The sequence below is a fragment of the Tenrec ecaudatus genome, chromosome 6 (genome assembly GCF_050624435.1).
Source record: "Tenrec ecaudatus isolate mTenEca1 chromosome 6, mTenEca1.hap1, whole genome shotgun sequence".
Taxonomy (NCBI): Eukaryota; Metazoa; Chordata; class Mammalia; order Afrosoricida; family Tenrecidae; genus Tenrec; species Tenrec ecaudatus.
Genome location: NC_134535.1, coordinates 84,311,499 through 84,323,854, shown reverse-complemented (window position 1 = coordinate 84,323,854; position 12,356 = coordinate 84,311,499). Strand labels below are relative to the sequence as shown.

Sequence of the window (12,356 nt, the reverse complement as noted above, 5' to 3'; positions counted from 1 at the left end):
CGTGAGGACAGAAGGGAGATGTCCAGACACGCCAGGAGGCAAAGCATAGTCTTCCCGAACTCTTTCTCAGGAAGCTCTCGGAGAAGGCTTTCCACCAAAGTGAGGTGGCAAAGCCGGAATGGCCGGCTCCTTGAATCAAGAAACAGAACTCTAACAGGAGCGTGGTGAGTGGGGTCCCCAGGACAAGAGGACGGACAACAGTGGGGCCGCAGAGCTTCAGAGGGAGCCGAGCTGGCTGGAGAGGACGAAGGAGGGCGCCTGACATAGCTGAACAATAGATTGAGGGGACTTTTTCCCTCCTAGGACAGAGTTCACAAATAACTTGTTAATAGGCTGTAGAAAATTAAGCAAGGAGGCAAATAATTGGCAATGGTTAGTTTCCAGAAAAACAAAAGTCATGAAAAAGAAAGAAAGAAATCGCTGTAAACTACATAGTCCAGTGGTGAACAGGGCTTATAGTTTCAAAACTGTAAATATTGACTATTTACAGGAATATGTTAAATACATGACATGTGAAATATCGATTGATCCATAGTTGTGTATAGTAAAACCAGCACCAGGAAACGTACAGACGATTCTGACTCCTGTTAGGCTTGGGCGTTCTGGTCACTGTGTGCGGGGCAGAAACCTCATCGTTCTCCTTTGCAGCCGTAGTTAGGAGTCCACCAGGCAGTGGGTTCACGATCACAGATATAAGCAAATCTGAAGGATGGGAGGGGGAGCGACCCGCGGGGAGGGAGGAAGAGAGAGAGATGTACCCACTAGTGTGCCTATGTGTGCATGAGGAGGAAGTCTTTATTGCTAGTGGTAGAAGCCAATCGATTTTTTTAACTCAAGAAATGGCAAGCTAAGCGTGCTATTTGAAGATTTAGAGGTGGCAGTTAAAAGAGGCTTAACCAGTTATCTCTGGGAAATAGGAAATATAGTGCCGCTGCTTTTTATAACAGGCTCTCTGAAACTTCTTGAGTCTCTAAATTATGTGCATGATTAACTTTTATAGGGCTTAAAACTGAAATAGAAAGGCAAGGGAAGGGGTGGAGAGAGAGATGCAGGCGGCCAGCGGGAGGGGAGGGCAGGGAGAGCAGGACTGGAGGAAGAGAGGAGAGAAAGTGGGCAGGGACTAAGGAGTCAAGGGCAGGGTCACACGGCACAGGTGGCCTGGCTTGGACCCCATCCCTGAACACGTCGACCCTGAACACCGACTGCAGCTATTTGCGAGTGTGCCGGCACGCTGGCAGAGCCTGCTTTGGCTCGAGCCCAGGCTGCAGCGGGAGGGTGGTGTGTGAGAGCATCTGGCATGGTCATCTTGAACAGAGGGTGTTGGGGTCCTGGCCTTATGGAGGATCAGCGGGGCAGCTGACAAAAGGAGAGAGGGGGGGGGGGGGGCGGAAGATCTACTATATTCATTGTTCCTCATCCTGGAACAATTTCTTCCTTGCTCTTCACGCAATGCATTCTCCAAAGTCTGGCGCAGCTCCCACCCAGTAGGAGACAGCGGGGGCTTTCACGCACTCCCTTCCTTCCCTTTGGGGGGCTGCTCTTCCCCTATTCCTGAGGCTCTGGAGGGGTTTCAGTCACAGAACCCTGCTTCTGTACCTCCCTGTCCGCAGCAGGGCATGCTGGCCATGCAGGGCATCCCTTCGTCCAGCTGCAGAAGTTGAGTTGTGGGAAGGGACCTAGGTTAGGCTGACGCGAATTCCCCTGGCCCCTCTGGGTACATTAGGAGGAATTCCTGGGGTTAAACTAGGGTTCTCTTCAGCATCACATTGCTGCAGGGACATAAAGAGAGGTGGGATTTCCCCGACACGTGGAGAACGGTCATTTAGGAAGGAAAAATCAGGCCTCCTCCCAAGGAGAGAGCTGAGCAGAGCGACCGATGAGAACAGAAGGACGCCGATGACATTAGGTAGTCAGTCTGGGTTTTGTTCAACCTTCACACGAGGCCGTCCTTAGACCTTCGTGAACTTTACCCGACACCCTCCCTTTGCTTTGACCTCTTTGGATCAAACTTTATACCCATTGGCGTAAGTCCTGCCAGTAGTGGTAAGATGGAACTCTTGCCTTTTGTGCCAAAGACCCTGGTTCAATTCCTAGCCAGTGCACCCCCTGTGCAGCCACCACTCATCCATCAAGGGGCTTGCATGTTAGTGTGATGTTGAACAGGTTCTAGCAGCGTTTCCAGACTAAGACAGTCGAGGAGGAAAGGCATGGCAATCTACTTCTGAAAACCAGCCAGTGAAAGCCCTGCAGTAGTCACATAATCTCCTGTCAACTTGCGAAGGGGTGGAGTCTAGCCTGTTGGTCTCGGCTTGATGGCTCGAAGGAGATTCCTAGGTCATTGGAGGGCAGACATATTCTCTGCTTCATCTTCCTGGTGACAAGCCAGATGTGCTGTGCATGTCAGCACTAAGATGTATCCACCGCCACTGGATCCACAAGACTTTCCACCCACTGGCCTATGATCATCCTGTACTCAGTGTCCTTGCATGGGTTACGTGAGTCTGAAGAGGAATTTACACACTGGTATCAGACATATGGGCTAACATTGGACTTATGGACTTGATCTGAACTGGATCGGGATGTTTTCTTAATGTATAATTGCTCTTTGATATAAAGTTCTCTCACACAAATATGAATGTCTATGAATTTGTTTCTCTAGTCCACCCAGACTAGCAACCCAATGGATCACAATGGTCTGATCTGTAACCAAGCACGGGACAGAGCAGGACTGGGAAGGATTGAATCCTATTGGGCCTGGGTTATCCATGAGTCAGGACCTGACTACACAGCGGCTAACAAGTCCTGAATAACCACCCCCAACTGAGGCTCTGCCACTGACCTGACCATGGCCTTCTCCTCTGGCTAGGCCTTAGGCTTCTGGTCACCTCCACAGTCCGCCTCCACGGATTTCCACCATACCCAACTCCCTCCTCTCTTAAAGTGTGTGCGCTTGGCTCGGTTTGTAACTGCAGCAGCAGATCTCTTTACCCTCCAGGACCTGATTTCATCCGGAGCTAATTTATATGCATTGCCACCATTTCTCCAGCTAAGTCCCTGACCCTGTCCTACAACTGCATTCAGAAGCCATCAAGGTCATCTTTAAGAACAAATCCGAGGGTCCGTTCCTGCTTCTCAGAGCTCTTTTCTGCATTTGTCAGTCCTAACCACCTCCTCCTTCTGGAACCTTCCTCCTGCTCTTTGGGACATCTCACCCTGCCCGCCCACCCTCCCTTCATTGCACTTAAGACATTTTAAAAAACAATTAAAAAAATTTGTGTTTTAGGTGAAATTTTCACAGTACATTTGGTTTCCATTGAACAATTTTTTTATACAAATCATTCTGACATTGGCTAATCACCCACCCCATGCCTGACCCCCGACCCCCAACATGTGCTGATATTCTCTTTGCTTCCATTAACCTGACATCCTTGGAACCTCATTACCTACTCATCTTTGCTTTAGGGTAAATGTTGACTATTTGGTTTCATATACTTGATTATTTAAGGAGTTCAGTATTCACAGGTGATATGTTGTGTATTGTTAAAGCCAATCTATTATTGGGATGGATTGACCACAGAGAGAGACTTTAATTCCAAGTTCAAAGGTTATCTTAGAATGAAAGTCTTAGGGGAAGTGCCCCTAGTCTCTATCAGTCCGGTAAATCTGGGCTCTTTTAGGAATTGGGTTTTGTTTTACATTTTTCTTCCAGTCTATTTGGGACCTTCTAATGAGTCCATGGTCAGGGTGGTTGTTGGTGCTTGTTGGGTCCCATCTAGTGTTGGTCTCAGGCTAGATGAGGGAGTGATTAGTGTGAACTTTTAAGTCTTGTGGACTAGCCTCTGGAGTCTCTGATTCCTTCCTTCTCTTTGGTTGCTGGTGGACAGAGACCAATAGTTGTATCTTAGATGGCCATTGCAAGCTTTTAAGACCCCAATCCCTATTCATCAGTGTGGGAGGTAGAACATTCTCTTTATGAACTGCTGTGCTAGTTGATGGAATGGCCCACACAGTGTATTTTTTAGTTGTTCTCAGCTTAGTTTTAATCCTTCCTGACTTTTTTTCTCTCACTGCCCTTTTGATTTCTTCTTCAAATGAATGCATTTTCTAAGCTTTTTACAATGTTTATGTATTAGCTTTATAATCAGAAAAAAATGCACGCACCCACACACACAGAAAAGGTTAGGAGCCATGTCTCAAAGCACCTTGCACTCTCCCTCCGAATTCACCATGGACTTCACATCTAATAATTTTTCTAAATGCTATTTGAACCTACTTATGTTTTCAGCCAGCACTGATGCTTACGCATAATGTGTTCTACAAGGTCCCTCTGCTGTGGAAAGTATCACTTTATAGACCCAGAGGAGCTTACCTCTTCATTGATTATCTTTTAAACCCGAGGGATAGCATGCATTCAAGACTCTCACAAGGTGGGTTTAACATGGTGGGGGCCAGGTTTGTGCAGGGGAAGCAGTGGGTGGGCGCTGCACTGTGTTGGGGTTCGTAGGGGGCAAAGAAGTGGTGAAGATAAGAAGAGATGGAGACTCCCCTCTCCCCCATCGAGGACAGATCTGATGTCATCACTTCTCTGCTTTCGCTTTACTCTGGCACCTACAGGGTTAACTCCAGAGTCCTTAAATCCAAAGTTCTCCACCTGAATAAATGCGGATTATAAGGAAGAAAGGCTTGGTGACGGACTTCCCTCAAATCAGCTGTCGAATCTCTCTGGAGCACAGTTGGCTATTCTGACACTCGTGGGCCCCCGATGAGTTGGCATCGATGTGACAGTGGCTGGCAGGTGGGTACTCGCCTCCTTGGGTTTGGATATCCTCAACCGGAAGACTGGAGACCAGAGAGACCAGTTCTTTGGCCCACCTTCCTCCATACACAACATACAGGGATTAAAATCAAAACTAAACACACAGCTGTCGAGCCAACGCGGACTCATAGTGACCCTGCAGGACAGGGTAGAACTGCCCCTGTGAGTTTCCAAGGAATGGGAATAGAAAGCCCTGTCTTTCTTCCACAGAGCCATCGGTGGTTTCCAAGTGCTGACCTTGTGGATGGCAGACCACCTCCCAACCACTGTGCCACCAGGCTCCGAACACACAGGGTGGGATACTTGCAGTGGACGCTCTGGTTCAAAGCAGAGGAAATGAGAGGCCCACACAGTGGCTGCCAAGAGCTTTCTGAGCCCCAGCTGAGCATACTTCCAGCTCCTGAGTTAGAGTTCAGTGTCACTGCCCAGACGGATCCTCTGCAGCTCCTGCTCTTTTGAAAACAAAGCAAACCTTTTTGTTATTGAAATATACACAGCAGCATCTCCACGTGGAGCTCAGGGATGCTGACTACTCTTTTAAAAGTTGACCAACCATTCTCACCCTTACTTTCCAAATCACCCCCACAACATAGACATATTGCCCTCCACACTGATACTCCGAGTTCGACACTCGACCCTCTCTCTGCCTGGCTTTGTCCTTGTCCCTCGCGGCATCTGAGTCGTCTCCTTAGCCTGTTTTCTGCCCAGAGAAGTTCAGAAACCCAAACATCTCATTTTCTTATACATGGTTGCTATTGCTCTCGGTCCAAATGGATGGTGCTTCTGCCAGTACGACGTCTTTACAACCCCGTGGTTTCCTGTGACTCTTCTCGGGACCGCCCCGTGAGGTACAAAGCAGACTCATGAAACTCTTTCTCCCGGGACCTCCCTTGATCGTGAGCCCTCGTGAGGCTGCTACGGGATAAGAGTCTTCAGATCCTCAGCAGCCTTGCTGTTTAAAGGGGCGTCTGCAGCGCACAGCTTAAGATCCATAGGCGTGCTTCCGACTGCCTCAGAGGCACCTCCTGCGGGGGTGGGACAGAAGCATGGGGCGGGTTTTTCCCTCAGGCCTTCCAGCAGGAACTAGCCCTGCCCATGCTTGGTTTCAGGTGTTTGGCTTCCCCCAACTACGAGAGAACACACTTGTCTTAAACCGCCCAGTTTGTGGTACTGACTCCACTACACCTAAGAATGACAGCAGGTCCGTATTCACTTGCCACAAAACTCCTAGGAAGCTAGTACAGGTGGACCCGGGCTGGGGGAGTCATATGAGGCTGAGGGGCTGACTAGTGGTGGGGAGAGAGGGGCGCTCAGTGCCGTCCCAGCCTCTCCTTAGGCTCACCCATCCCTTTGTGACCACCGGCTCCTGCCCTGGCCCCTTTCACACAGCCAAGCCTGATTCAGGGGCTCCCTCCTTCACAGGGGTCGCTCACATAGGCATTGACTTGGGATTCTCCGCCCGGGGTCTGGAGCCACTGCAGTGTCTTCTCCCCCACCACAAAGTCAGTGTCGCCTCCTTCTCCCATCTCACCGTGCCTGTGAGCACACCGCACGCGCTTCCCACACGCGTTGCCGTCCGGTGGTCCCGTGGCCACCGAAGGCATGTCTTACAGAGGGTTCTCCAGGTGGTCACCTTCACAGGAGACAATTCAGCCCTTTTTTCCGCGGCGCTCCAAGCCGGTTCGCATGTTCACCCCGTTGGTGAGGGTGTTGTTCTCAGCAGGATAAAACACTGCCGGTCCCAAGTCATCCTCAGGACTGATGTTCCCTTTGAGCCCAGCGCGGCAGGCCCTCTCCTGGTGGGCTGTCTTCTTTTGCGCTGGCCCCCTTCCTGCTTCAGAGAGCAAACTGTGTGTGTGGCCCGAGATTCACCCTCACTCACCCACCATCCAGTGGATGCCGACCCCGGCGGCCTTCCAGGACAGGGTAGAACTGCCCCCAGTGAGTTTCTGGGGCGGTGACTTTCACGAGAGTAGAAAGCCTTTCAAATCTTGATTGGCAAGCCCAACTCATACCGCGCTTTGCCACAGGGCTCCGGGACGGCTGATGCTTCACACCCGCTTAGTACTGGTCACCCTTCTCGCCTGAGTCCCCTAGCTGTTTCTCTCCCTGCTCCCGCCAAATGGGCACCAGGCCCTTCCCGGAGGCAGGAGAAGGCCTCGCACTGCACTGCACGGGTGACCATGCGCCTCCCACAGCGCTGCCCGCCCAGCCCCGGCTCTCCCCCAGGGCCTTCAGGAAGGACCTCGGCTCCCATTCCTGGCCACCAGCTTGTGCGCAATTCTGCTGCCTCTGCCCTCCAGTCTCCTGGGAGGTAGAATGAAAGGGAGGGGCTTGGTGGTACGGTGGGCAAGCACTTGTCTGCTCGCTGTAAGGCTGGCAGTTCGAGCCCACCAGACCCTCCTTGGGAGAAAGGACAACAGCCTGGGAAACTCCATGGGGGCAGCTCTACCCTGGCCTAAGGGGTCAACTTGGGTCAGCGTCATTCAAGCCAGTGGCCCTGGGCTGGAAGGAAAGGTTCAGAGTAGACCCGTCCCTTCTCTCCTGCCACCGTTTGTTCAGCAGCTGTTCATTGAGATTATGGGGCCCTGGTGGCATCGTGCTTATGAGTTGGACTGCTAACCTCAGGGTCAGCAGTTTGAAACCACCAGTGGCTGTGAAGGAGGAAGAGGAGGCTGTGTACTTCCATAAAGAGTTATCACCTTGCAAACCCACAGGGGCAGGTCAACCCGGTCCTATCAGGTTGCTACGTGTTGGAAACGACTCGGTGGCACTGCGTGGGGTTTGGGTGGCATAACCACAAGAACAGCGGCTCAAATCCACTAGCTGCTCCGAGGAAGAAAGATGAGGCAGTCTACTCCTGTTACGATTTATACAGCCTCCGAAACCCTATGGAGCAGGGCTCCTCTGCCTTCCAAGGCCGCTATGTGTCGGACCCGGCTGGATAGCACCGTGAATCCAGGGTGAACAAGTCCCAGGCCCTGCCTTCAAGGAGCTCAAGCCTGAGAGGAGGCAGTCGGAGTGAAAATGCAGCTCAGTGACACCGGGCGGAGAGGGGGTCTGAAGAGGGACTGGCCAGGGAAGCTGGGCGGTAGGGACCGAGAAGCTTCGCAGGAGGCGCGGCCCTTACCATGCTACTGCTGCAGATCTACCTAATTATTAGATGATTAGATTCTAATACAACTAATTCTCTCCAGGAAGACAGAGCTGGGCTTATAATGAGGAATCTGCCAGCACTGAGAGCTAGCTGCCAACGGAAGAGCAGGCTTCCATGGATGGTGGAGATCCCACTGTCTGGGAGGAACCTGTAGCTTATGTATAAGACTTGGGAGTGGGAGGGGTGGGGTGTGTTCCTAAGGTCCTGTCTAAGTTTATAATGCATGAAGCAGAAAGACTCATGTCACTCTCTCCCCTCCCCCCATTGAGTGGATGTCAACTTGGCGTAGCTTGTCCAGGGAAGAGCCGCCTCTGTTAAGTACCCCGATTGTGGTTTCGAACTGCTGAGCTTGCAGTTGGCAGCCCAAAGCACAACCACTCCACCACCAGTGCTCCCTTCCCCATAAAGACAGGCATGGAGATTGCATTCCAACGGACTCCCACTGGGAAGAGCCACCGCTGTGGGACCTCCCGGCGGAGGGAGGTAAACCGCATGCATGCAAACATGTATTCCACGCCCCAGCGGAAGTGTCCTCGCTAGCAAGCAAAGGCAGGCAAGGGACAGGACTCAGGTGTCATAAGGGCTTTTATTCTTATATCCAGGCACAGACTCGGGAGGTGAGGCAGGCCAGGGACAGGGACGGGTGCAGTACCCTGGGGACATTGGGGGCGGGGAGGCCAGACCCACAGTCGTGCCTGGAGGTGTGACACACACTCAGGGGACGGGACGCTGCAGGTGGCTGGCTCTGAGCAGCCTACAGAGTAAACGGGAGATATGACAATGGCTGGAGCAAAGGGAACAGCCAGAGCCTGGCAAGGGCCGGTCTGAGCACCAAGGTGGCCACCTCTTGCTCCCAACACCTGGAGCATCATCCGGCCTCTTGTCCTCTCCACAGACTGCTTTTCCTCAAATAACCGCATGGGGGCAGCAAAGTGCTTGTGCGAAATCTCAACCCACCCAGCAGGGCCCACAGGAGCAGCAGGGAGGGAGAGGGACGGAGCCTTATGGAACCAGGGTGCCTGTCTGGTCCTGACTTTGTGGAAGGAAGAGCAGGGGTCAGAAGAAACCCGATTCTTGGGGTTTCCCCCCAAATGACACAGAACATACCATCCGTGTACCTGAGAACTAGGGGAGACTTCCATGGGCCTCCCTGGCCCCACAAACCATAGTCCCTGCCAGCAATGTGAGACCAGCAAGTTCCCTTCCACCTCTTCAGCTGGTGGCACCTGCCCAGCTCTGGTTTCTCATAATCCTGCATTCCTGCCCTCCGCCCTTCCTCTTCCCAAGACCCATCCAGGTGTTTTGGCAGCTCCTCGCTGCCCAGACCAGAGGTGGGACACAGGGACCTGGGCTCTTTTGCATGTTCAGCTAGCAGCGCTCGACCCCTCCCCCTTCTCCTGACCCCACGTGTCTTCTGTCTTCAGCAGACTGCCACCCTTCCCAGGGCTGCACAAGGTGGGGACCGCAGCCCTGGTCTTGTGTATCCCGGAGGGCATCTCCCCGCCGCCCCCCCTCCCCCGGTGTGTGGAACCCAGTCTTGGAGAAGCTTCTCCATCCCTATTTCTGCGTCCATTATCCCAGGAAGGGGCAGAGTGGATTCTGGGAAGCATGACCAGAAAAGGCCTGGGTTGGGAGGTAACCCCTTTAGAATCTGAGCCACAGATTTGGGGGAGCTTGGTCGGCGGGTGGTGGTGGAGTGGGGTGGTATCTCAAGGGGTTTTTCAGGGGCTGTGGGATAGTGCTGGGCTTTGCTAGCTGCATGATCGGTCACTCAGACCCACCAGCCGCCTGCGGGAGAAAGAGGAGGCTGTCTGCTCCCGTAAAGATTTACAGTCTCGGATGCGCTTATCTAAATAGGGTCGCTATGAGTTGGGAAACGAATGCGTGTCCCAGAGCCTCCCTGACCCCTTCCAGTCCGGGACATGGTCTTTCATCTCGCTGACAGAACAGGATCTCAGAGAGAAACACTCGCCTGCTGCCAGTGAGGACAGGAACCAGTAAACAAAGGTCCAGAGAAGGATGGCGCTGTCCGCTCCTGTACAGATTTACAGCCTTGGAAGCCCCAGGGAGTGGTTACTCTCTTCTGTCCTCCAGGGTCAGAATGGACTTCATGGGGTGGTTGGTTAGCCTCTGCCCTGGCAGGGGCTGCGGGGTTGACACTGGGAACAAATCCTCAGAGCCAGCAGGCCTCACCACTGCCTCTCTGGACTCTCAAGTCCCCTCTTGGGGTTCAAAACCAGGCTTTGAGTCAAGCATCCTTGAGTCTGGGGTTGACCTTGGGCTTTCTCTGCAGTCACGGCGCCATGCAGAGCAGGGACTTGCCGGGCTGCAGCTGTGACGGGTTAGTCCAGACCAGCATCTAGGGGGCAGTCCCCCATGCTCACCATGGCCTGGATCTCTGGTCCTCACCCGACTCCTCCTAGATCCCTTTTCTCTTCCAATACCCATGATGAAACAAAACTTCAAGTGCTCTGACAGTGCTTCTTGAAAGCCAGGCATAGAAAGGTTGGCGAGGAGTCAGACAGGGGACAGATGGATAGAGTATACCTAGTCACCCTGTCCAGGGGTAAACAGAGCCCCCTGCGCTGGGATGGGGAGGAGAGCCCAGAGGAGAGGTCCAGGGAGGGAAATGTCTCTGCTCCACCCAGTAACTTTCCAGAGCTGCTGCACAGGCAGGCTGCATGGTCCCCCCAGGCACGGCATGGCTCCTCCCTGCAGGCGCCCAGCGGAGGGCTGACGCACACGAGCCTGAGAGCCCAGCCACCTGGAGGCTGATAAGGCTCACAGGCCTCATCACATGGGACCGGCTGGAGGCACTGGCCACGGCTGTTAACATCAGCTGGTCAGCTTCCAAACTGGGAGATGGAGTGATAAGGAGGGACTCTGGGCAGAGTGACCAGGAAAGCTAGGGCCAGGCAGGGATGTAGACACTGCCAATGGAGGCCTCCTCGGGAGGCCTGGCAGGGGCTGAGCCAGCCAGTAGGGGAGGGCTCAGGAATGAGTTGTGCAGAAAGTGTCAGGCCACAGCCCTCTGCCCAGGGACACCCAGCCCTCCAGAGACTGGGACACTCAGCCTCAGGCCTTTGGGGACTGCGAGGAGAGGTGAGCAGGTGTGGGACTCCGTCCTGCAACCCCAAGGCCTTCTAGGATGGATGCTGGCCAGGCGGGACAGCGTCAGTGCAGGGTCCAGGCCTCGGACTGGCTGTCTTGCCCATATCTCCCTCGGGGTCCCAGGGCAGTCCTCCACCCCACTCTCTCCTGCCCTATCCATGCAGTATCTAACCAGGGAGAGGAAGCCCAGGCCAGTGGCGGGTGCACCGACTCCTATGAGAGATGAGAGAGGGTGGGCAGCCTGAGGCAGCCACTCTGTCACCCACATGGCCCCACAGGTGCCCTTCTTTGCCAAGCGTCACTGCCAGGCCTGGGGGTGTGGGGAGGGAGGGAGGTGAGCTAGACACGGGGTAGCTTGCTCCCCCAGGTCACACAGCTGCCGCTGCATCCTCAGGGGGGACCTTGGTGGCTGTGTGTGTGTGTGTCGCTGCCAGGCTCCTGGGAGGCTTTCCCACAGTTGCAATTCTGCCAGGCTCCTCCCATAACCCTAGGGTCTTCAAACCTGGAGGATCGGTTGGCAAGGGCGTCGCCAGCCTGGAAAGTCCAGGATGGGAGGGGTAGCGGGAAGAGAGGATCTGTGCTGGGTGGCCTGGACCTGGGCTCTGCAGGACCCGAGGGCAATGGCATATGTACAAGCTGGGGGGTGGGCGCTGGCCACGCACTGAGCTGGCAGTTAGGTTTAGATACAGGTTTATGAGGACTTAGGGGGCTGGAGCGGCCGGGGAGGGGGGCATTCTCTGGAGGAAGCCAGGGCTGGGGTGGGAGTGGGGCACCTCAATCCCTGTTGGTGCCAAAAATCTGCAGGAAGAAGGTGAAGATATAGATGATGTCTAGGTAAATGTTGAGGGCTCCAAAAATATACTCTTCTGGGCTCAGGGAGTGGCGGCGGTTCCCCATCAGCAGCTGGGTGTCAAATGCCAGGAACTAGGGAGGGAGAGAGACAGAGAGACCAATCATCAGCAGGCATGGTAGCCAAGACCCTGGTGAAGGGGGCCCACAGTCCTCACCCGACCCCATACCAAATTTTTAAAAAATGGCTTAAAACAACATCCATCTGTTCTCTCCTACTTCTGAAGGCCGCTGTTGTCAGAGACCATCGTCCGATGAGTTCTGACTCGCAGCGGCTCTGAGGACAACAGACGGTCACACTGCCCCGTCTGAGCCATCCTCACAGTGCATTGTGCTTAGCTTTGAGCTCAGTGCAGCAGCCATGGTGCCGATCCGTTCTGGCGAGGTCTTCCGTTCCCTCCGCCCTCCACTGCACCATGCATG

At 53.9% G+C, this 12,356-nt stretch overlaps 1 protein-coding gene across 1 annotated transcript in view; it reads right to left on the bottom strand.

Moving 5' to 3' along the window:
* Nucleotides 1-11,714: 11,714 nt before the first annotated feature.
* The window catches only part of FAIM2 (Fas apoptotic inhibitory molecule 2), a 36,628-nt gene continuing 35,986 nt past the window's right edge, over nt 11,715-12,356 (bottom strand). Inside the window, exon 12 of the mRNA XM_075552979.1 lies at nt 11,715-12,008. Coding sequence (XP_075409094.1) covers nt 11,859-12,008 — 150 coding nt within the window. The 3' untranslated portion in view covers nt 11,715-11,858. The remainder of the gene's footprint in view (nt 12,009-12,356) is intronic.